General features: G+C 42.7%; 1 protein-coding gene across 1 annotated transcript in view; it reads left to right on the forward strand.

Moving 5' to 3' along the window:
- Positions 1 to 2,559: 2,559 nt before the first annotated feature.
- The window catches only part of LOC311232636 (uncharacterized protein), a gene marked incomplete at both ends in the record, with an annotated part of 55,175 nt that continues 31,478 nt past the window's right edge, over positions 2,560 to 26,256 (forward strand). The window contains 5 exons of the mRNA XM_084319495.1: positions 2,560 to 3,081; positions 22,352 to 22,443; positions 22,941 to 23,043; positions 24,084 to 24,161; positions 25,262 to 25,380. Coding sequence (XP_084175621.1) covers positions 2,560 to 3,081; positions 22,352 to 22,443; positions 22,941 to 23,043; positions 24,084 to 24,161; positions 25,262 to 25,380 — 914 coding nt within the window. The remainder of the gene's footprint in view (positions 3,082 to 22,351; positions 22,444 to 22,940; positions 23,044 to 24,083; positions 24,162 to 25,261; positions 25,381 to 26,256) is intronic.

The following is a 26,256-nucleotide window of genomic DNA, read 5'->3' on the forward strand; positions in this document are numbered from 1 at the left end:
GTCAGGATAGGGCCTGGTATCTTGGGGTCAGGATAGGGCCTGGTCAATGTCTTCAGTCTTGTTCGACAAACCAGTTCCAACACTCCTCACCTCAGACATAGCAGCCATAGAAGTCAGTTCATACAAGGCAGTTAGAAGGAGTCTTTCTGCATATCCCTCCCTCATACATAGTCCCCTGATCTCTCCACACATGACCAGGTGTCCCCCTTTTGGTTGTACTGTCCCACCATTTGACCGAACGTCCCACATATTGAGAGGATGTCCCTCTTTTTGAAGCAAAAAAAAAACATTGGTCTCGGTGAAGACCATGTTATTCTAATAAAAAAATGTACATTATCTATCTGTCCCACTTTGTCCCACCAAAATCTTACTGTTGTCCTGCTTTTGGACTTTTTGCATCTGGTCACCCTAGATATAGCAAGTATAGCATAGGGATATAGAGTTAAAACTGTATATTGTATAGTAGTGTACATAGGACCCAGTGCCTTAAACCCGTAGCTACAGTAACAATCTCAGGAATTTAGCATGTCTATTTTATCATGCCCTTTTTATGTATATTTTATTACCTGTTTATTTTTATTTTTTTACGTCTATTTTATTATTGTATTATTGCACAATCGAAGCGGGCATGGCCACCCGCATTTCACTGTATGCCCTGGTATGTGTATACGTGACAAATAAAACTCTTGAATCTTGGATCTTGATCCCTATACCTGTGCAGCACAGCACGCCTGGAGCGGTTCGGGGGTCCAGTGCCTTGCTCAAGGGCACTTTTGCAGAGACAGGTTGCTATAGGTCACGGCTGAAATACACCTATCGCTCTTGTAGCCATGGTGACCAGACCAGCCATGTGAGCGGGACGCAGCCGGTGACGTAGCCCCATAGCTCCTAGATCACAGACACCTGTTTCAAATCAAGCAGGCAAAGCCTTAGTAAGCACAATGTGTTACACAGGCTACTCTGTAAGTGTCTGGACAGTGACGGTGTGACATCAGAGAGAGAGAGAGAGAGAGAGAGAGAGAGAGAGAGAGAGAGAGAGAGAGAGAGAGAGAGAGAGAGAGAGAGAGAGAGAGAGAGAGAGAGAGAGAGAGATAGGGAGGGAGGGAGGGAGGGAGGAAGGAAGGAAGAGAGCGGGTGAAGACGGGAGGTGTATAGTGATAACGTTTGTTGTTCTTGTCAAAAGCATTGGGATTACCTCACCGCCCGGGAATGTGTGGTGTTAGGTGAGGGCAGAGAGAGGGAGGGGGGGGGGGGGGGGGGGGGGGCGAGAGAGTGAGAGTGAGGGAGAGAGACAGACAGAGAGAGAGAGAGAGAGAGAGAGAGAGAGAGAGAGAGAGAGAGAGAGGAGAGGAGAGGAGAGAGAGAGAGAGAGGCGGGGGAGAGAGAGAGAGATCTATCTTCTGTAACATCAGTTTACTCCTATATGTAACTGTTTTGAGGGGAACATTTACAGCCTTCCTCTGCCCGCCAGCCCCTGACAGAGAGGGATGACCTCACCCCGCTTTAATGAAACTTCCCCCTTCGTTTTCCCCTCCAATCTGTTTCTCCCTCTCTCTCTCTCTCTCTCTCTCTCTCTCTCGCTCTCTCTCAGATCTCTCGCTCTCGCTCCCCTCTCTCTCTCTCTCAGTTCTCTCTCTCTCAGTTCCTCTCTCTCTCCCTCTCCCAGTTCTCTCTCTCTCCCTCTCCTCTCTCTCTCTCTCTCTCAGTTCTCTCTCTCTCTCGCTCTCTCAGTTCTCTCTCTCCCTCTCCTCTCTCTCTCTCAGTTCCTCTCTCTCTCTCCTCTCCCAGTTCTCTTTCTCCCTCTCCTCTCTCTCTCTCAGTTCCTCTCTCTCTCCTCCCTCTCCCAGTTCTCTCTCTCTCCCTCTCCTCTCTCTCTCTCTCTCAGTTCCTCTCTCTCTCTCCCTCTCCCAGTTCTCTCTCTCTCCCTCTCCTCTCTCTCTCTCTCTCAGTTCCTCTCTCTCTCCCTCTCCCAGTTCTCTCTCTCTCCCTCTCCTCTCTCTCTCTCTCTCTCTCTCAGTTCCTCTCTCCCTCTCTCTCTCTCTCTCTCTCTCTCTCTCTCTCAGTTCTCTCTATCCCCGCTCGACAGCCTCTTTTTGATGGGTTGTGCGGGCCGTCTCTAGGAGACACTCCTCCCCCACCTCCTCCTCCTCCTCCTCCTCCTCCTCCTCCTCCTCTTCCTCCTCCTCCTCCCCGCAGCAAGCTTCTCACACCACTTCCTGCTTGACAAGACCCAGGCTGCTGTGCTGCAGGAGCACATTTGATAGCAGCTGTCCCCATATTATGTTGTCTTTGCAGGCGAGAGAGAACTTGTTGTTGTGTTGATGGGTCCCGCGCTGAGCGCCCGCTCACCGCCCGCTGTCCGCCCCGCTGACCGCCCTCTGACCTCTCCTCAGAGGACGTTTTCAATCCAGCCGCTTGTTTTTGCGTTCTACTTGTCTTGTTTTTTCCTTCTCCTAACACACACACACACACACCCTCCTTCGCCTCTTTGCGATGTCTCCTTGAAGACGAAGACGCGAGCGAGGAGGAGGAGGAGGAGGAGAACCAACCAACCCCATCATGTCCGGAGGAGCCGTGAGGAAGATCCAGCCATTCACCATCGGCACCAAGCTCTCCGTCCCGGCTGGGGGGGAGAAGCACCACGACACCACCGCTGCGGACGCTTGTTTACCCAAGTCCACCACCACCACTGTGAGTAACGGCGAACCACGAGGAGGGGGCAACCCGAGGGAGCGCGGCGGGGGGGGGGCTCTTTCCGCCGAGCGGCCCCAGCAGAGAGGCCCCGCCGCCGGCGCGATGGACGAGCAGCTCGGTCATCGGGGGCTGTCTGAGGATGATGATGATGATGATGATGAGGATGATGATGATGGAGAAGAAGCGGAGGACAGGAGTTCCACCTCCCCTACGGTGTCCTCCAGGTCCATCAGGAAGATAGCCATCTGTAGGAGTGCAGACGTTGTCACAGATGGGTCTCCCGCCGGCCACAGTGACGCCGGGGGGTCGGTCAAAGGTCACAAGCCTTCATCACAGTCGGCCACGAGAGAGGAAGACTCCGAGAAGAGGTCCTGCTCATATAGTAAGGTATCTTGACTTTGTCCTTCCTCACCTCTTCTGTGTTTTGTGGGGTTTATTTTTCACGGCGGGGTGGTCGTCAACCAGACACTACAATGATGATAATGATAATGATAATAATAATAATGATGATGATGATAATAATAATAATTAATAATAATAATAATAATAATAATAATAATAATAATAATAATAATAATAATAATAATAATAATAATAATAATAATAATAATAATAATAATAATAATAATAATAATAATAATAATAATAATACACCTTATTTGTATAGGACCTTTCATACAAGAATTGCAGCCCAAAGTGCTTCACAGCAGTAAAATAAAATTTGCATAAAATAGACAGAATAAAAACAATGGAGAGAATAAGAAAAAGGGTCAAAGTAATGCAGACAAAAATTACAATACAAATATTGATTGATAAGACCAAAAAAAACGACAATTCAATTGAACAAAATAATATTCTTCCCCGTTTGATACTCACACAGTTTAAAACCTGACTTTCTTTCTTTCTTCCTGGTTTATCTTGGTTCTAAAATCAAGATCGAAATAGTGCTTTTAATTTGTTGCACAAATTAAAAACAAATGGTCTATTCCTCGAAGGAATGATGAAAGAACATTCCTCGTTCCTTCAAGAAACATCCACAGCCTTCTACCAAAGAGCACCTTCTTTTTTGTTACAGCCACTAGATTCAAGACGTTCTCCTGTTCCATGGTGTTTCAATGATCTATTACTTGATTTAGTTTTTATTTCGTTATTTTCACAGTTGGAAATACCGTTCTGGTTTACAGTAAATAGAAAGAAAACTGCTTAAGGATATTGGAAATCAAGTGCAAAAATAATATAATTAAAAGACCAAAATGTACAATACACTGGCAATAAAACTCACACTGGCATACTATAAGTAAACAGCTCCTTAACGCCACACATACGCCACGCGGTCGTTACACAAAGCCCCCCCCCCCCCCTCCTCCCCCTCCGCGAACTCACAATTACTGGAGATTTGCGGTCGTTTTCAAGTAATAACTTTTTAAGAATCTCTCCCCCCTCGCAGTTTCCACTGCGCTGCGCGGAGAGCTGCTCTTTGAGCCAAATAAACACCACTCCGGCCGCCACAAAAGCACGAGCAGTGAACTCCAAGACCACGTGACTGAACTCAAACTAGAAAGAAACAGACTAAGAAATGACGTAAACTCCATGATCAAAACTGCAAAAAAAAATTTCATCAATGACAAAACCGAGGAAAACAAAAATAAACCACGTGAACTTTGGAAATTACTCAACAATCAACTAGGCTGCAGTAAAAAACTCAAAACCAGGTTCTCAAACATAAACATAAAGACGGACAACACGCTCATCACAGACAAGCTGGATGTAGCCAATTACTTAAACACTTTCTTCACAAACATAGCCACAACACTGGTAAACAAACTACCCTCCCACTCAGGGCAGTATGGGGTAGAACACATAGTAGCATACTACATGAACCTAGGCGTCCACAAAGACGACTTCAAACTGGAAATAGTAACTACAGATGAGGTACTCAAAAAACTGAGCGCCCTCCAACCAAACAAGGCCACTGGCCATGACAACATCCCCTCCAAATTCCTCAGAGACTCAGCAGCAGCCATCACCCCAGTCATCACACACATAATAAACCTCTCCATAAAACAGGGACACGTCCCCAAGGACTTCAAAATTGCGAGAGTAACACCCCTGCACAAAAAGGGCAGCAAATTAGACCCGGGTAACTACCGCCCTGTTTCTATCCTTACATCCATCTCGAAAGTCATGGAAAAAATAGTATACGAACAGATCGAAAAATACCTCGCGGAAAAAAATCTAATCTACGAATTCCAATCTGGCTTCAGAACATCCCACTCCACTGACACATGCCTTCTCTACTTGAACGACCACATCAAACAAGAGGTGGACGCGGGCAAATACTGCGGCATGGTCATGCTGGACCTACAAAAGGCCTTCGACACTGTCAATCACACCATTCTGATTGACAAGCTAAAAGCAATTGGTTTTGATAGTTTATCAGTGAGCTGGATACAATCCTACCTGGAGGGGAGGGAACAGATGGTGGAAGTAAACGGTACCCTATCCCCCCCCCTCACAGTGAGCTGTGGTGTTCCACAAGGAAGCATACTAGGACCGCTACTATTCCTAATTTATGCAAATGACATGTCGTCAGCTTGTGACTGCAACTTGTTCCTGTTTGCGGACGACTCAGCCCTGCTGGTCTCTGACAAGAACAAGTTACAGGTTGAAAAAGCCCTCAGCTCGGAACTAGGCAAAATCTGCATATGGCTCGCCGACAACAAACTATCATTACACATGGGCAAAACAGAGTCCATTCTCTTCGGTTCAAATAACAAACTCAGCAAGACTGACGACTTCTCGGTTACAGTGGGTGACAATATTGTCACAAGGAAAGATGAAATTACCTACCTGGGTTCCATCCTAGAGGCTAATCTTTCCTGTGACAAAATGGCATCCAATGTAATAAAAAAAGTCAACCAACGAACGCGATTCTTGTACCGGATCTCCTCTCTGGTAAACAAGAATACCCTGAAGACTCTAGCAGGAGCACTCATTCAAGGGTACTACGACTATGCTTGCACCTCATGGTACCAAAGCACCTCAAAGGCACTAAAAAACAAATTACAAACATCTCAAAACAAGCTAGTCAGACTACTACTTGACCTGACTCCTAGAACCCACCTCACCCCTGCCCACTTTGACAACCTAGGATGGCTTAGAGTAGACGACAGAGTACAGCAACTTGCAATGGGCCTGGTCTACAAGATACACTACGCGACCAAGGTACCCATGTACATGTCAAAATACTTCCCAAAGGTCAGTGAATACCACGATCACAACACCAGAGGGAGCTCCACAAATCATGTAAAACCCAGATTCGGCTCAAACAAGGGACTAAACACGTTTCGCAATTATGCCACATCAATGTGGAACGCCCTGCCTAAAGCTGTAAAGGAATGTGAATCACTACCCACCTTCAAAAACACTCTCAAAAAACACCTACGTGAGACTGCAATTCGAAACTGGCCCCTACAAATGTCCTAACCTAGTTGTACAGTAAATGACCAAGTAAGGCTTTGTCAACATTCCAATGTACAGTGTAAAATGTGTGTGTGTCCCCTACCCAACCCCCCCCCCCCCCCCCCCCCCCCCCCACCTCCAATGTACAGCCCTCACCCAACCCCACCCCACCAACCTCCTCCAATGTACAGTTTCTACGCCAAATGTATATACACTCCTTTTCTGGACACTTTTGTATCACAAACAGTACTGTATTTGCAAATCTGATATGTCATAAATGTATAGATGTAGCAGTACTGTCTATCTGTATGTCATGTATGTCATATATGTTATGATGAATTGAAAATGGGGGACCCTGGTGGAAACAAGACGAAAGTCTTTCTCTGGTCTGCATCCCCTTAACAATTGTATGTATTGAGATGTACTGTACTGTACCCATTCTGCAATCTGTTAATAAACTTTTCAATCAATCAATCAATCACACTACTGCTGCTGCTGCTGCTGCAACCAGCAAGCCGTGCCAGCGCCTTGTCCCGGGGCGCCCCAGCCCAGCCTGACGCGCTGCAGGCTCCAGCCATGACATCATCATCATCCACAGGCTTTCATTAAGTCAGGCCCCGTTCTCACACAATCTGCTCTTATCCACGGAGAACACTTCCACGATTGAAGGGGGGTGGATGTTGAAAATAGCCAGAGTCACTGTGGAGAAGACCCTCGACTTCTGTTCTTTCTTGGCTGCGAGGGGATGAAGACGGAAACATTCTAAGAATCTCTTTAAAAAAGCGCTTTGAGCTTTCACTTGTTTAACACTTTCACTTGTTTAACACTTTCACTTGTTTAACACTTTCACTCGTTTAACACCTTCACTCGTTTAACACTTTCACTTGTTTAACACTTTCACTCGTTTAACACTTTCACTCGTTTAACACTTTCACGCGTTTAACACTTTCACTCGTTTAACACTTTCACTCGTTTAACACTTTTACTCGTTTAACACTTTCACTTGTTTAATACTTTCAGTTGTTGAACTTTCACTCGTTTAACACTTTCACTTGTTTAACACTTTCACTCGTTTAACACTTTCACTTGTTTAACACTTTCACGCGTTTAACACTTTCACTCGTTTAACACTTTCACTCGTTTAACATCTTCACTCGTTTAACACTTTCACTTGTTTAACACTTTCACTTGTTTAACACTTTCACTCGTTTAACTTTCACTCGTTTAACACTTTCACTCGTTTAACACTTTCAGTCATTTAACACTTTCACTTGTTTAACACTTTCACTCGTTTAACACTTTCAGTCATTTAACACTTTCACTTGTTTAACACTTTCACTCGTTTAACACTTTCAGTCATTTAACACTTTCACTCGTTAACACTTTCACTTGTTTAACACTTTCAGTCATTTCACACTTTCCCTCGTTTAACACTTTCACTTGTTTAACACTTTCACTAATTTAACACTTTCAGTTGTTTAACACTTTCACTCGTTAACACATTCACTTGTTTAACACGTTCACTCGTTTAACACTTTCACTTGTTTAACACTTTCACTAATTTAACACTTTCAGTCATTTAACACTTTCACTAGTTTAACACTTTCACTTGTTTAACACTTTCACTCGTTAACACGTTCACTTGTTTAACACGTTCACTCGTTTAACACTTTCACTCGTTTAACACTTTCACTTGTTTAACACTTTCACTCGTTAACACTTTCACTTGTTTAACACTTTCACTAATTTAACACTTTCAGTCATTTAACACTTTCACTAGTTTAACACTTTCACTCGTTTAACACTTTCACTCGTTTAACACTTTCACTCGTTTAACACTTTCACTCATTTAACACTTTCACTCATTTAACACTTTCACTCGTTTAACACTTTCACTTGTTTAACACTTTCACTCTTTAACACTTTCACTCGTTTAACACTTTCACTAGTTTAACACTTTCACTCGTTTAACACTTTCACTTGTTTAACACTTTCAGTCATTTAACACTTTCACTTGTTTAACTTTCACTCGTTTAACACGTTCACTTGTTTAACACTTTCACTTGTTTAACACGTTCACTAGTTTAACACTTTCACTCGTTTAACACTTTCACTTGTTTAACACTTTCACTCGTTTAACACGTTCACTTGTTTAACACTTTCACTCGTTTAACACTTTCACTTGTTTAACTTTCACTTGTTTAACACTTTCCCTCGTTTAACACTTTCCCTCGTTTAACACTTTCACTTGTTTAACACTTTCACTCGTTTAACACTTTTACTCGTTTAACACTTTCACTTGTTTAACACTTTCAGTTGTTTAACTTTCACTCGTTTAACACTTTCACTTGTTTAACACTTTCACTCGTTTAACACTTTCACTTGTTTAACACTTTCACTCGTTTAACACTTTCACTTGTTTAACACTTTCACTCGTTTAACACTTTCACTTGTTTAACTTTCACTCATTTAACACTTTCACTCGTTTAACACTTTCACTTGTTTAACACTTTCACTCGTTTAACACTTTCACTTGTTTAACTTTCACTTGTTTAACACTTTCCCTCGTTTAACACTTTCCCTCGTTTAACACTTTCACTTGTTTAACACTTTCACTCGTTTAACACTTTTACTCGTTTAACACTTTCACTTGTTTAACACTTTCAGTTGTTTAACTTTCACTCGTTTAACACTTTCACTTGTTTAACACTTTCACTCGTTTAACACTTTCACTTGTTTAACACTTTCACTCGTTTAACACTTTCACTTGTTTAACACTTTCACTCGTTTAACACTTTCACTTGTTTAACTTTCACTCATTTAACACTTTCACTTGTTTAACACTTTCACTCATTTAACACTTTCACTCGTTTAACACTTTCACTCATTTAACACTTTCACTCGTTTAACACTTTCACTCGTTTAACACTTTCACCCATTTAACACTTTCACTCGTTTAACACCTTCACTCGTTTAACACCTTCACTCGTTTAACACCTTCACTCGTTTAACACTTTCACTTGTTTAACACTTTCACTCGTTTAACACCTTCACTTGTTTAACACCTTCACTCGTGTGTCGCGTTAAGGGCCCGCTGGATCTCGTTTCAGTGTTTACCGAAAGAGAAATGATGCAGTGTGTTATTTTCTTTAACCTGAGAGTCATTGGCCTTGGCTCATTTTATGTGAAGAACATATAAAAGAACACATTTTCATTGAGTGCACACTGTGCAACCCCCCCCCCCCCCCTACACATTTATATTACATGTGTGGTGTTCTGGTCCACTGGAGCAGAAAGTGTGTAAATTGTAGGTGAAAACAAGTAAATATGGTAAGAATTAAACAAAAAGGTTCACTGTGTTCCTTCACTCTCTGCCTCCATCTTGTTTCATTTATATTTTTCAAGATAAACACGATTTATTCCATTCATGTCTTGAATTGATTGATTGATTATAACAGATTCTTTTTTGTACAGACATCACATTTGATCACAAAAAAAGAAATAGCACTTTTATTGATAAATGTGATCTACTCCAACAGTCCCCCTCTCACACGCCACGTGCATTTACTACTGACAACCCCAACGGACCCACCACCACCCACTCCAACAGTCCCCCTCTCATACGCTACGACCACGTGCATTTAGGCCTACTACTGACAACCCCGACGGACCCACCACCACCACCACCCACTCCAACAGTCCCCCTCTCATACGCCACGACCACGTGCATTTAGGCCTACTACTGACAACCCCGACTCACAGCCGCCTCACAGCGGTGTGACCAGCTCTCGTCAGAAAGATTTATAACAGGCCTTTTGATGTCGGCTACACCAATCTGTGGCCGTTTACCCACGATGCCGGCTAGCGCTGGAAAGAGCGGAGAGGAAGTTGAACGGCAAACAGAGGAGCAATTATTTGGAGATGAGATCATTGTTTTGGCGCTTGGAGCCATCCTCCCAGACCGGTGTACTACTGTAGGTGGGCTGAAACACAGGGGGAAAACCCAGGTTATCTCATCTCTCTATTGAAAACACTGCTCTTTTAATGTATGCAGGCATGCCACCCATATTGCAATGCGTAATGCGCACATACAACTTTTTCCTTTCTTCAAATGAAGCCAAGTTACTTGTAGACAGAGACAGAGATTTTCTTTTTTAACTACATCAGTGTGTGTCCGTGTCAGTAGCTATCTCAGTCTTCCATTGCTCCATAACATTGCAGAAAGGACTTTCAGGGTTTAAGAGTGTAAAGAGACACACCCCAAGAGGAAGCTAACGGTAACGTGAACGATATCTGAAACATGTGGAGGGCTGTAAAAAAGCTAGTAGCTAGTACCTGCTAGCATGAACGGTATCTGAAACATGTGGAGGGCTGTAAAAAGCTAGTAGCTAGTACCTGCTAGCATGAACGGTATCCTGATTCCTGAAACATCTGGAGGGCTGTAAAAAAGCTAGTAGCTAGTACCTGCTAGCATGAACGGTATCTGAAACATGTGGAGGGCTGTAAAAAGCTAGTAGCTAGTACCTGTTAGCATGAACAGTATCTGAAACATGTGGAGGGCTGTAAAAAGCTAGTAGCTAGTACCTGCTAGCATGAACAGTATCTGAAACATGTGGAGGGCTGTAAAAAGCTAGTAGCTAGTACCTGTTAGCATGAACGGTATCTGAAACATGTGGAGGGCTGTAAAAAGCCAGTAGCTAGTACCTGCTAGCATGAACAGTATCTGAAACATGTGGAGGGCTGTAAAAAGCTAGTACCTAGTACCTGCTAGCATGAACAGTATCTGAAACATGTGGAGGGCTGTAAAAAGCTAGTAGCTAGGGGAGCATGTCTATGTTCCCCGGGTCCTATGTTCCCCGGGTTCTATGTTCCCCGCTTTGATTGATTGATAGATTGAAAATTTTAGACCACCAGCCCTGATTCCAAACTCTAACCTTTGCAGTTCGAAACAAGGCGGACATTAATAATTAATAAAATAATAAAAATGTATAAAATGTTCAATCTATTAATCAATCAAAGCGGGGAACATAGAACCCGGGGGACATAGGACCCGGGGAACATAGGGATGATCCCGTAGCTAGTACCTGCTAGCATAAACGATATACTGAAACATGTGGAGGGCTGTAAAAAGCTAGTAGCTAGTACCTGTTAGCATGAATGCTAGCCTACCTGTAACATGTGGACAGCTGTACATTTTATCAAGAAGTAATAAAATAATAACACATAATAAAAAAAACAATAGATGACAATGAAAACTTACATGTAGGTCTGTTACAGCACATACACACAATATAGAAATGATGACACAGGTGACACAAAACTAGGCCTATGTAATAAACATTGCATTGATTTAGCGTTCCCATCTCAAAACCCTCATCCGACAAACAAGAACTCCGTCTGGATTTCCAATGTGAGAAATCCCACCGATCCACATTTCCTGCCCAGCAACAGTGAAGTAGCCTGCATGTTGTTCTTGAAAACAAACACCTGTCTATGATGAAAACCAGACGTACAACAGACTCCAGATACGGAGACATGGGAACCTGGCAGCCCGTTAGCGACTTAGCTCCGCACTCCGGATCTGTCCGTTGTGCATGAGGTCATGGGGACAAAATGCATGACTATAGCAGAAACAGAACGCGGAGAGGTTCCGCACGGTTATAGGTAGGAAAGCTCTGTGGCACAGAACACGTCAAACAGCGACATTGCCTAGAGGTCGCTGGTTTGACAGTGTTACAGATTCTACCTTTAAAGTTAATTCAAGTGCATTAGAATGAAAATGAATACTAGGGATGTCCGATATTATCGGCCTACCGATATTATCGGCCGATATCGGCATTAAAATGTGATATCGGAAAATATCGGTATCGGTTTTCAAAAAATATAATTTTTTTTTACATTTCTATAGAAATGATGTCCGATATGATCGGCCTACCGATATTATCGGCCGATATCGGCATTAAAATGTGATATCGGTTGATATCGGAGTTGGACAATATCGGTATATCGGTATCGGTAAAAAAGCCAATATCGAGCATCCCTAATGAATACTTATTCACACTAAGATGCTGTAAGTAGTGTTTTTTTGTTAAAATATGTGTTACATACAGTAGCTACAAGTTATAAATGCAGGTTACCGATATGTGGTGAATGCCTGCCTCTTTTTCTGAGCTTTTAAAGATATCTTTTGTTAAAATAAGTGTTAAATAGCTCTACATTCTGACAGCCATCACTGAGTATCTGGTCAGTAACATCAGTCCCTTCGCTCTGCAGTAAACAGAAAATAAATGTCCTGGGCGCGTGAATACTTTCGGCAACCAACATGTCCTTCCGCATTGCTCTGATTGGCCAGCGATCGGCCAGCCCTCTACGCTCGTTTTCCCCCTATGCCGGTAACGCGCGCATGCGCATTTTCTTTTTGACGGCACTCACACGCCAAGCGAGGCTAATTACGGAAATGTAATGTTATGTTCGAATCCGTAGAATACATATTTATCAAAACAACTACCAGATTCACTCATAACGTTATTTCGCGTGACAACACAGCCCAGCTGTCAGAAACTGTACATTGTAACGTTATATAACATCACATTATATAATGTTATTTCGCGTTTTATTCATAACGTTATTTCGCGTGACAACACAGCCCAGCTGTCAGAAACTGTACATTGAGAGGGTTTGAATCACTGTACATTGAGGGGGTTTGAATCACTGTTTACACTCCCCACTTACTGTACCATGTTCTACATATAGAACCTCATCTCATGCACCGGTTTGAATCAAAGCCCTATCGAAAGTACTCAAGCTCTACTGTCTTTAACTATAAATGTTTACACTCCCCACTTACTGTACCATGTTCTACATATAGAACCTCATCTCATGCACCGGTTTGAATCAAAGCCCTATCGAAAGTACTCAAGCTCTACTGTCTTTAACTATAAATGTTTACACTCCCCACTTACTGTAGACCATGGTACATGAGTATATAGTATATAGGGATGTTGCACTTGAGCACCACAGGTTTCACAACGCAATTATTGTTATTATTATTTACAAGACTGGGCATTTATTTAAAAAACATACATACCCTAACCACATAACAGATATTTAAAAGGTAATTAACAGGCATGTTCTGCAACATATATCCACTCTTGAACAATGAAAAACTCCTTTTTCTTCTATTTACAAATAAGAGCAGCTCTGAAGGCTCACGTGTCCCATGGGATGTTGCACTTGAGCACCACAGGTTTCACAACGCAATTATTGTTATTATTATTTACAAGACTGGGCATTTATTTAAAAAACATACCCTAACCACATAACAGATATTTAAAAGGTAATTAACCAGGGGGATTATCATGTCGCGTATTAACCTGGGGGAGCCTCATGCGCATGCGCGGCGTAGGGAACAAGCATAGAGCGCTAGTATTAACGAAGGAGATCGCTGGCCAACGCTGGCCAATCAGAGCAACGCAGAAGGACATGTTGGTTGCCGAAAGTATTCACACGTCCTGGGCCCTATTCCACGTACCTGGTTCAACTAAGTCGATCAAAAGTCCCATTATCCAGATTCAATTAACCCGATATTTGAATCCAGGCTTTCCCTGTTCCTCGAACGCTGATTCAGTCTCGTTAATTCGAACCAGACTTGATACTGAGGATAATTGCGCGCGGCCGCCTCACCTGAAAAGACAGCAGGTGTCGATCGCAGAAATCCTGATTTTCTAACGGCATTGATTGATTGATTGATTGATTGATTGATTGATTGATTGAAAACTTTATAACAGATTGCAGAATGGGTACAATACAGTGCGGCTCAATAGCCTCTCCGACAAGTTAAATGCATATCTATAGGCTAATTTTAAATCCCTCATTACCCCAATCAATCAGATTATATTTCTTTAAATGTGCCTGCTGGCAGTAGGCTTAATGGAATGAATAATCGAATGAGATCTTGCTAGCAAAAATAATTAGTTCAACTCTTTCAGAATAAGTAGATACAAACAAGCCCAAAGAGTATCTAATTGATACGAAATAATAGATACTTATGAGGATATCTGTACTGTATACGCTCGGCTTAGGTATCATGTACTTTATATATAAATACATGGTTCCCAAAGTTTTCAAGGCGCGACCTGATTGATTGATTGAAAACTTTATTAACAGATTGCAGAATGGGTACAATACACACAATTGTTAAGGGGATGCAGACCAGAGAAAGACTTTCGTCTTGTTTACATCAGGGTCCCCCATTTTCAATTCATCAGGACATATATGACATACATGACATACAGATAGACAGTACTGCTACATCTATACATTTATGACATACCAGATTTGCAAATACTACTGTTTGTGATACAAAAAGAGTCCAGAAAAGGGAGTATATACATTTGACGTAAAAACTGTACATTGGAGGAGGTTGGGTGGGGTTGGGTGGGGGGGGGTTGGGTAGGAGGGGTTGGGGGGGGGGGAAACACTGTACAACTGTACAAGCAAAACTGTACATTGGAATATTGACAACCATACTAGGTAATTTACTGTACATTGGAGGGGGTTGGGGGGGGGGGGAAACACTGTACAAACAAGCAAAACTGTACATTGGAATATTGACAACCATACTAGGTAAATTACTGTACATTGGAGGGGGTTGGGTTAGGACATTTACAGGGGCCAGTTTCGAATTGCAGTCTCATGTAGGTGTTCTTTGAGAGTGGTTTTGAAATGGGGTAGTGATTCAGATTCCTTTACAGCTTTTGGTAGGGCGTTCCACATTGATGTGGCATAATTGCTAAACGTGTTTAGTCCCTTGTTTGAGCCGAATCTGGGTTTGACATGATTTGTGGAGCTCCCTCTGGTGTTGTGATCGTGGTATTCACTGACCTTTGGGAAGTATTTTGACATGTACATGGGTACCTTGGTCATGTAGTGTATCTTGTAGACCAGGCCCATTGCAAGTTGCTGTACTCTGTCGTCTACTCTAAGCCATCCTAGGTTGTCAAAGTGGGCAGGGGTGAGGTGGGTTCTAGGAGTAAGGTCAAGCAGTAGTCTGACAAGTTTGTTTTGAGATGTTTGTAATTTTGTTTTTAGCGCCTTTGAGGTGCTTTGGTACCATGAGGTGCAAGCATAGTCGTAGTACCCTTGAATGAGTGCTCCTGCCAGAGTCTTCAGGGTATTCCTGTTTACGAGAGAGGAGATTCGGTACAAGAATCGAGTTCGTTGATTGACTTTTTTTATTACATTGGATGCCATTTTGTCACAGGAGAGATTAGCCTCTAGGATGGAACCCAGGTAGGTAATTTCATCTTTCCTTGTGACAATATTGTCACCCACTGTAACTGAGAAGCCGTTGGTCTTGCTGAGTTTGTTTGACCCCCGAAATAACGTGTCAGAGGGGCTTGGAGGGAGGCTATACAGTGCTATGCTTTTCTATGCTTTTCTCCCCATCCCAATTTAGTCGTTATGCCAATTCCCCCCCTCCCCTACCTGGTTGTTGTGCGCATGTTCCCCTACTCGTCGGTACAAGGGAACCCTGAAGTCTACCACATGCTTCCTCCGACACATGCGGAGACAGCCAGCGGCTCTCTTTTCACCTGGCAGCGAGGACTCTCATTGGTGAAGTGTAACGCGTGGGAGGTCACGCTGCCTTCACCACTTCCTGTCTTTCGCTGAGCAGGCGCCCAGACCTGACCTGTAGGCGTCGCTGTCCACAACGCCAGATTCCCACCCACGACTTCCCTCCCACTACCTCAGCCAAACGAGTTAGTATGACGATCGGCCCAAGCCGCGGGAGTCGAGACCGCAGCCTCTTGCATTGGTGACAAGCACAATCTCCGCTACGCCACCCGACCGCCCCTCATCAGACATTTTAATCCCAGTTACAATATCACAATAACGTGTGAGTGACAGTGATACAATTCAACAATCCACAGATTCAGATTCCTCGTAATTAATATCCACAGTCCACGCATAAAGACGCTTCAATTTATGCTTGAATGAAACACAATCCGGGCGCTCCGTTAAGCAAATACATCAACAGCGAAGAATATGAAACTAATCAGAGCCTCAGCCAAACACCCGATAGGTTTCATTCATTAAAAATATCCCAGCGGGATTTACATTTGCAATGCTCCGCATTATTAAAATAACCACATAGTGTGTCGCGACGCGCGAGCGCCGTATCCGTATAACTATGATGTGCATTATTTAGGACAAAGTAAATCTATAGGCTGAATATGATTTATTATCAGAATTTTAGGTATATTATTTTACATTTCAAAAGACTCCTCTAGAAAAACGAAGCACAAAAACATAATTCAGAATGGTATAATGGGATCTAGACTTTGAGAAATATTTCAGGAAGGGAGCTGGCATTTCTTTGGTTTATCCAGCTAACTGAACTTAACTCTGCGCTGGAGCAGGTTCAAACTTTCTGATATGTTGCCATAGTGATTTAGACAATCCGACGTCGGGGAACGGAAAGGTCTGGCTTAAGGTCAAGCTATCCTGAAAATTATCCGGCTAACTCAGCCAGGTACGAGGAACAGTGCCCTGGTATCCCTTCTCACTTTATCCAATCAGGAGAGAGAACCCTAGATATTTTTACTTATTTCAAGTCAAATTAGCTGGCAGATTTTTCTTTTACTTTTCAAGCTCATATTTGTTTTTATTTCTTATTTTTGTCAGACCATTTTTGCAGTGTGTAGTTCTCTCTCCCGATTAGATTAAGTGGGAATGTGATACCATAAACATGCATCTTGTGTTTACTGCAGAGCGGAGGGACTGGGAGACCCATGTTACTGACCAGATTGATTGATTGATTGAAAATTGTATTAACAGATTGCAGAATGGGTACAATACAGTACGGCTCAATACACACAATTGTTAAGGGGATGCAGACCAGCCCCGTTCCTTGTACCTGGATAACTGAGTTAGCCGGATAACTTTAACTGGATAACTGAGTTAGCCGGACTTTCCGGTTCCCCGTACGTGGATTTTCCAAATCACCATGACAACAGATCCAAAAGTTTGAGCCTGGTCGAAAGCAGAGTTTAAGTTCAAGTTAGCCTGAACCATCGCCACGCCCCCGCAAAGAAGTGACAGCCCGTTTCCTGAAACTATTCCCACAGTCTACGATCTGCATTATACCATTCTGAATTACGTTTTTGTGCTCCATTCTTCCAGAGGGGGCTTTTGAAATGTAAAATAGACCCAAAATGCTGATACTAAATTCACTTTGTCCTAAATAATGCACGTTATATATACCGTGGCGCTCGCTCGTGCGATGTACACATTATGTGGTTATTTTAATTGTAACTGGGATTAAGATGTCTGATGAGATGCGCTGTTTGACGGATTTGAGAAATTGAATGAGCCGTTGACGTCACATTAATGAATGAGGATAAAGAGATAAACTTCATTCAAAACAAAGGATATTCTAAACACGGGTCTCTCGTTCATTAATGTATAAACAATGAATTTATCCCATCTGGCACAGTGGTGCAGCGGTAGTGCTCAAGCCTGCCAACCCAGCGACCGGGGTTCAAAACCTGGTGTTTCCAATATGATTTTTTTGAATATAATATTAATGATTATACGCCAAAGTAGCCTGGTTTTAAGTTAAAATATTATAAATCTACATGCATTGAGGATGTCATTCTTTATATAGCTCTCAACGTGCACCAAATTGAATTATTCCTATATTGCAAAAAGAAGGAAAAGACTAGGGTCTCGAACCCCGGTCGTCTGCGTGATAGTCAAAACAACAACCCGTTAGACCACATTGGAGATAAGTTAAAGATCGACTATACATCAATCAATGGGTAAGAGAGCCGTATCGTAATTCTGTATAAGTTTAACTAATTATTTTCGCTAGCAAGATCTCATTTGATTATTCAATCCAGCAGGCAAGTTTAAAGAAATATAATCTGATTGATTGAGGTAATGAGGGACTTAAAATTAGCCTATAGATAACGCATGAAATATTGATATAAAGACGACGTAAAGCGTCCCCCGGCAACTTTAGCATCGCCAGCAAAGACGTCTAAAGACGCCCCCTGGCAGTCAAAGTGTTAACTTGTCGGCGAGGCGATTGAGCCGTATTGCAATCTGTCAATAAAGTTTTAAATCAATTAATCAATCAATGCCGTTAGAGAATCAGGATCTCTGCCATCGATACGTGCTGGCTTTTCGCCTGAAGCGGCCGCGCGCATTTAGCCTGAGTCGCAAGTCTGGCTTGAGTTAACGAGACTGAATCCACCTTCGAGGAACAGGAAAATCCCGGCTTCGAACATCGGGTTAACTGAAGCTGGATAATGACATCTTGATCGACTTAGTTGAACCAGGTACAAGAAACAGGGCCCAGAGAAAGACTTTCGTCTTGTTTACATCAGGGTCCCCCATTTTCAATTCATAATGGACAGACACTATATACCAGCTACTATTCTAACATGTAGACCACTTATTTTAACAACGAACATACCACTTACAGCGCCTTTAAGTGCATTAAAAAAGTCCCACTGTGGTTAACTAACAAAACATTTGAGTTTTAGTCTGTGAAAAAACATTGTCCTACGACGTACAATACAGACGGTACAATACATTTGGAAAAACCCTGGCGGCCTCACTAACCTAGCTTCACACACACACACAGTGATGTAAGATCCTTAGGAAAGAAACAGTACCAGTTGTGCATGAGGTCATGAGGACAGAATGCATGTGGCCCGAGAGGGGGAGAGGTTCTGCAGGGTTATTATGAGAGTCTGTGACACGGAAAACACATTCACTCACTATATGGGCAAGGTTTTACAAGTGCATTAAGATGCAAATGAATAGCTATTCGCATCACATGGTTGACTAACAGACATTTTCACAGTTAGGCTGTGTTACTGGAAGTGTACATACTTTGTCCCACAAACAATGCATACAGTACAATACATTTGGGAAATGTTGGGGGGGAAACTGTTTTATTTAACTGCATTAAGATTCAAATGAATAATTATTCACATCACATGGTTGACTAACATGGTTGAGTTAGGTTGTTACTTTTTTTTTTTTTTTTTTTTTAATACTTTATTTCTCAGTTTACTATAGACAAGAACAGACAAACAAAAAGGAGGAGACAGAACAAAAATAAACAGACATACTGTAACAAAACAAAAAAAAACTAAAAAGGCTGCCAGGAAAATAAAATAACAATTGTGACTTAACTCAAAGCATTAAAGTGTGTTGTATAGCCAGGTGTTACAAGGTGCAGGTCAAACATGAGATATACAGGGGTGAGTCTCTGCAGAATGCAGTTATTTGTCTTTCAGATATAGTCAATGAATGGGCTCCATATGTCCGAAAACCTGTTGTGCTCTTTGGATCTGTAATAGCGGATCCTCTCCATCTGTATGATTGTGATCATTTCATTGAGCCATTTCTGGAAACACGGGGGTGTAGGTGATTTCCAATCGGTTAGAATAATTTTTTTTTGCGGCTACCATGCCGAGCATTAGTGTCTGTTGTTCCTCCCTCGTGTATTAAGGCAGTCTCTGAACACCCAAAGAGTGCCAACTCTGGATCAGGGGGAATGTCCTTTCCATAGATCTGTTGTTACTTTAACATACCGGAAGTATAGATACTTTGTCCTACATACAATATATAGAATACATTTGTCCTGCGTTAATGCAGGAATGCAGTACACAGAGGACTACGGCGCCCTACACAAGCAAACGGCAATAACTGCTCAAGTGGTGATGCAGAGCCGAAAGACTTCAACATGAATCTCCTGTTGGTACAAAATTTTTATATAATATACTAACAAAAGTATAGTATTAGTCAGGGGTGTAACGATGCATCGAGTAATTGAAATGCATCGATTCTAATGTGACGATTCAACTGCATCGATTTGAAAATGTTAGAATCGATTATAATCGAAATTAATCGATATTTTTTGTGTGTATTGTTTTTATTGACCTATAGTCCATTCATGCTGAGTGAATCAGTTCCCCCAGCCACATTTGTGTATTACATTTCTGTTGCGGTATTAACTGATTAACTGAATCGAAAATGAATCGAATCGAATCGTGGTCAAATGAAGAGATTTCATGATGCATTGAATCGTTGCCTGAATAATCGTAATAGAAATTAATCGTTGTGAGGTCGCATCGTTACACCCCTATAAGTAGATTAGACATATAATATCAGTAGATACCGTAGTCTACTTTTGCAACACAGGAGATAATATTTGAATAGATTTTCTCTGCTGTTGTAGTAGGCCTCACTAACTATGCTAACTTGCATTACTGCTGTCGTAGTAGGCCACACTAAGTACGCTAACTTATCGGTATTATGTTTCGGTAGTATATTATATTATCGGTATTAGGTTTCATCATGAATGCATGAAAGGGTGGGGGGGGGGGTCGTTTTTCTATGCTTTGATCGTCACCAACAGAATACGTTACACATTACACACGTACGCTCGGATCGCAGTGAAGGGATTCTTGGATCAATGCAAGATTGATACCATATAGCCCTTACCTTGACTAGGATGTACTCCAAAAAGAATATTCCAATTATCTGATCGCCATTCCAAGTATTGATGTCGATCGTGTTGCCAACATAATCCACCAAGGAACATGAACCGGGAGTGCTTGATTCTCCTCAATCCATGCGTTATAAACGCTTGTCCTGCCCAACAAGGAAAACCCCGCCCGGACACTTTAGATCGACGCACAGCTCAAGACAGAGAGTTTCAAATGATGTGCAATACCGGCCGCAAGGCGGCAGGCGGCGGTATTGGACGTTTGAGATCTCAGACAAATTTCCTATGATAACACCAGGCTCCCTGGATGGATAATGAATGGAAATATCGAATAAAAGAAATAACGATGAAAACCCGACTTTTCTTGGGTTTGGCGCTCAAGCGTCGGCGAGTTAACCCGACTTTATTCGGGTATGGCGTCCATTGAGTTAATATTATTATTATTATTATTATTATTATCACCGTTATTATTATTATTATTATTATTATTATTATTATTATTATTATTATTATTATTATTATTATTATTATTATGTACTACTCTATTATTATTGCTATTTCTATTATAATCTTTTTTCCTGCCTGTACCTCCTGAAGGAAATAGCCTTGTTTTTCAATGTGTACATACTTAGCGTAAATATCGGTGGATGACAGCATCGACTCATAGCCATCTCAGAGGAGGAGGACAACAGAGATAGAGTGTGAGAGGTAGAGCAGACTAATAGCAGCAGATGAGGATTTGGGCTGTGCTGTTAACATCAACAGCTGATGTGACGCCACAGCGTCAAGGTTACTCGATCTTGAGAAAGTGCATTACCAAGCCACAGCGTTTGTTTTGGGCTAAGAGGTGCGGTAATATCAACATCGCCGTTGCTATAGTGATTTGGGTCAAAGTCAAAGTGCTGTTGCCATAGTAACAGTCACGAGAGAGAGGTAGACATCGCGAGACTAGAAGACGGTAAGCTGTGGGGTCTTCAGGAGACTAGTTAGATTGAGACACGACGCACAGGCGAGCAGACGCACTGATCAGAGACTTTGAGATCCCTCCTCACCCTCGCTGGGTGGGGGAGGGGAATATGCCACATCATCGCTAGCTTCGGCTAACAGGGGAGGTTTTGGCCGACGACGAGGCCCAGAACCATTGGACTAATAGCATAAGAGACGGTGGAGAAGAATGAATTAAGACTGTTCAAGGACATTATAGAGTGGGTTACATCTGGTACGAGGCTTTGTTTATGGAATAAACAACGTTTTTCCTAGAAAGGTACCACGTTTGCCAGTGTCGAATTCTTCTGATTACGGATTGCATTAATGAATGAAACAGTTGTACAGCCAGTATGAGAAGGTCAATTTCGGAGTAAGAGATAAACACAACGCAGAAACTTCACGAACACAGGTGACGAGGTGATACTGGCTGATTCTGATCGAAATCTATCACTCCCCTCCCCCCCATGATGCTATAACACCTGCATTTCCCGCAAGGCTTGACTTGACTTGACTTGACTTGAACCAGAGATCAGCTGAAACACACCGTTATAAACCCACGAATGCATGACGAGTTAGAGACAGGGACGATCTCCGAAAATGAGACCACTGCGGCCCTTTGACCTTCCTGGTTCTGGTGAACGTGGACATTAATGATGCGCCCCTACATCACTTGATCTCCAGGGTGGATGCGACTGTGGACAGCAGGAGGCCGAGCGGAGAGAGGAGGCGGCGGGGAGCAAGGCCAGTTCTCCGGGGGAGGACACCTATCACTTGTAGGTTTCCATCCCTCCTTTCTCCTCCTCCCGCTGGTCTATTGTGACTTGAAACATTTAGAATTTTCTTTTAAATGTTGATAAAGAAATTATAAATAAAAAGTGATATTATATGTCTGCACTTTATGTGCTCATTTCATGTCTATTCTATTCTACTACTTATTGCACTGCACTATAGCACAATTTTACTCTATTCTATCTTACTCTTTTTATTATTGTCTATTTTTAAAACTGAATCAAACCATAAACAAGGTGGCCTGTTGGGATGTTAGATCCTAATGTGAAAAACTGTGTTTTAATATGTCTGCACTTTATTTGCTCATTTTATGCCAGTCTTTTTCTGTTGTGAAGCACTTTGAGCTGCAATTTCTATATGAAAGGGGCTAAACAAATAGAGTTTTATTATTATTATAATAACAAGAAAGTTTGTCGTGTCTGCGAATGGTATCCGCGTCAGTAACGAGGCTGACGCGGGACGTCCTGTTTGTCTGTTGCAGTCTGCGATGGCTGAAGAACTACCAGCAGGACGTGAAGCTGGCTCTGGACGTGTCCTCCTTCTATCAACAAGCTGACAACGTCATCAGCGCCATCAACAGGAAGGTAGAGCAGCTGCATCATTGCAGGCGAGGTGTTAAAACGTTATCCCAGGGGGGGGGGGCGCAATAATATTCCTTCCATCCTTCGGATCAGACGCTAAACCGAGGTCCTGACTGAATTTAGTTGTTAAAGAACTCAGAACGCCTATTGCAAAGAGTAGAGGGTTCCCCGACATTCCTGGCCAAATTCCCAATCAGGTCTCTGACATCAAGGACACCTAATCATCCCTTCCCCTTAATTGGCTGATATCAATCCCTGTCTCCTGAGCCGTTCAGCCATTGTGTAGTGTGATGTGTGCCTACTGCCTGGTGCCAGTGTATGGCAGCCATTGAGCCTGCGTAGCCCAAGGTTGAGTGCTACCAGTGGTGGTGAAGGAGGCAATTTCAACCCTACATTGTGGGCAGCGCTTTGAGTGTCTAGAAAAGCTCTATATAAATGTAATGAATTATTATTATTATTATTAATCATGGTTGACTTTCAAATTATTAACTTTTAAAATAGTACAACTTTTAGAGAACTCTTTGATTAACACTTTCAGCGCCAGCCATTACACTCATCCCTGTAGCTAATGCGCCAGCTTTCCATAGCCTATTTTCACTGTGCGTCACTATGTTTGTAGAGCTATATCTATATTCTATATTATAGCTATGGTCATTTGACAGTCAGTATCTCCCGTCGAACATGCAAAAAAGAGTAAATTTTTTCATGTATACGTTCGCGCGTTATCCCATGGTGAATATTGTATAATTTCAGAGTGATCCAGGCTAATTCCTGAAAAGCTGAGTTATAGGGCGCTATGTGAATTCTGCTAAAAGCTTTGGCGTTTCTCGTTTCTACTGAAAGCACAGAGAGGAAATTGGTATCTATCATCTCGTCTGACGCTGGAGAAGACGATGAGCGCATGTCCCTTGTGATGTTGGCATGTTCCTTTAACGTCGTTCTTCATGAGTTCCTGGGTCGTTTTCATTGTGTCTCCCCCGGGGTAATGTGTTACAGAGAGCTGGATATAAACAGATCAACTCTGACATCGTGGTCTTTTGTAGAGAACGACGCCCTCCGAGTCTGCTGAGCTGAGAAGCAGTGAACATGGAGAGATTCGGGACATCGCCTCTCAAATTACAGTAAGTATTACATTCTGGATATTCCAATGCTAAAAGTCAATGAACTATTATAAAGTAATTACACGGTTACAAGATATGACAGCACCGCAGTAATTCTCTATAATCTTCAAGTCTATGACTGGCGCTTTCGTCCTTTTGACCTACAGACTTCATATTTTAGAACCTCTATTGATCTCTAAAACAGCTAAATGAGGAACAGTTGAATTCCTATTGGGTTCACTGTAAACTGTGTTTAATAATGACTACTCTCATATCCCTCTGTTATTCCCCCTCCTACAGTAGAGACAGTTGTGGAATTCTGGGCTAAATCATATCTAACAACAACTATGTCGTCAGTGGGGGGGGGGGGGGGGGGTCCATGGTTTATCTACGTATCAATTTGAGGGTTTGAGAACCGCTTTTGTCGATGTTCATTACTAGCAGCTAGGGATGGGCTTGAGTAATCGATTACTCGCGGCTATGAGAAAACTCGATCTTAAATTATAAAAAATGTTTATGAAAAAAAAAGGTTTTTTAAAATAATTTTTTTTACACATTTGTTTCACATGTATGTGTAGGATTATAACTGTTTGTTGGTTTCATTAAACATATACGTGAATGAACAAAATCTTAATTTTTTTCTTTTAATAATACAATAATTTTTTTAGTAATACACAATTACTCTAGTATATCATGCAATCAACCGATCTGGATTTTTCTTGCCCATCCCTACTAGCAGCCGAGGTGGATGGTTTGCTGTGGAAACCCCTCTGTGTAACCTGTCCACCTTCCTCCAGCACGCCTGCTTTTACACAAGTGGCTCCTTCTCTGAGCACCTTCTGTAATGTCCCTTTGTGTTAACTGCTGCTGTGACCCACCTCCATTTATATTTATATTGTAAACACTGATCGGAACGTGCAATGTTACTCACTGTATGTTTTAGTTAAGTATTGTGTGATTTTGTGTGAAGGGCGGACTAGCAAAGTAATATTTTCATTGTATGGCAAACTGTACATGACAATCTTGAATCTTGAATCTTGTGCCATCCTGACCTTCCATCTCCTGACCTTCTGTCCTCCTGACCTTCCACATCCTGACCTTCTGACCTCCTGACCTTCCAGAAGCTTGACGAGTCCGTCTCACGGCTGTCCGTCCTCCACCCGACGCTCGCAGTCCGGGCGGCGCAGAAGCAGGCCGAGGTGAAGGAGAGCTGGGACCTTCTTCTCCAGGAACTGAGCAGGTGAATGGGCAGCTTTAAGACAGCGGGCAGTCTGCTCCCCTTTTGAGACAGTAGGAAGGCTGAGAGGGAGACAGAGTAGGAGAGACACAGGAGAGAAGGTTCTTTATTGAGACAGTAGGAAGGCTGAGAGGGAGACAGAGTAGGGGAGACACACAGGAGAAACGGTTCTTTATTGAGACAGTAGGAAGGCTGAGAGGGAGACAGAGTAGGGGAGACACAGGAGAGAAGGTTCTTTATTGAGACAGTAGGAAGGCCGAGAGGGAGACAGAGTAGGGGAGACACAGGAGAGAAGATTCTTTATTGAGACAGTAGGAAGGCTGAGAGGGAGACAGAGTAGGGGAGACACAGGAGAGAAGGTTCTTTATTGAGACGGTAGGAAGGCTGAGAGGGAGACAGAGTAGGGGAGACACAGGAGAGAAGGTTCTTTATTGAGACGGTAGACAGTAGGAAGGCTGAGAGGGAGACAGAGTAGTAGAGACACAGGAGAGAAGGTTCTTCATTGAGACAGTAGGAAGGCAGAGAGGGAGACAGAGTAGGGGAGACACAGGAGAGGAGGTTCTTTATTGAGACGGTAGGAAGGCTGAGAGGGAGACAGAGTAGGAGAGACACCGGAGAGAAGGTTCTTTATTGAGACGGTAGGAAGGCTGAGAGGGAGACAGAGTAGGGGAGACACAGGAGAGAGGGTTCTTTACTGAGACAGTAGGAAGGCTGAGAGGGAGACAGAGTAGGGGAGACACGGGAGAGAAGGTTCTTTATTGAGACAGTAGGAAGGCTGAGAGGGAGACAGAGTAGGGGAGACGCATGAGAGAAGGTTCTTTATTGAGACAGTAGGAAGGCTGAGAGGGAGACAGAGTAGGGGAGACGCAGGAGAGAAGG

Source organism: Notolepis coatsorum (genome assembly GCF_963971535.1).
Source record: "Notolepis coatsorum genome assembly, chromosome: 7".
Lineage (NCBI taxonomy): Eukaryota > Metazoa > Chordata > Actinopteri > Aulopiformes > Paralepididae > Notolepis > Notolepis coatsorum.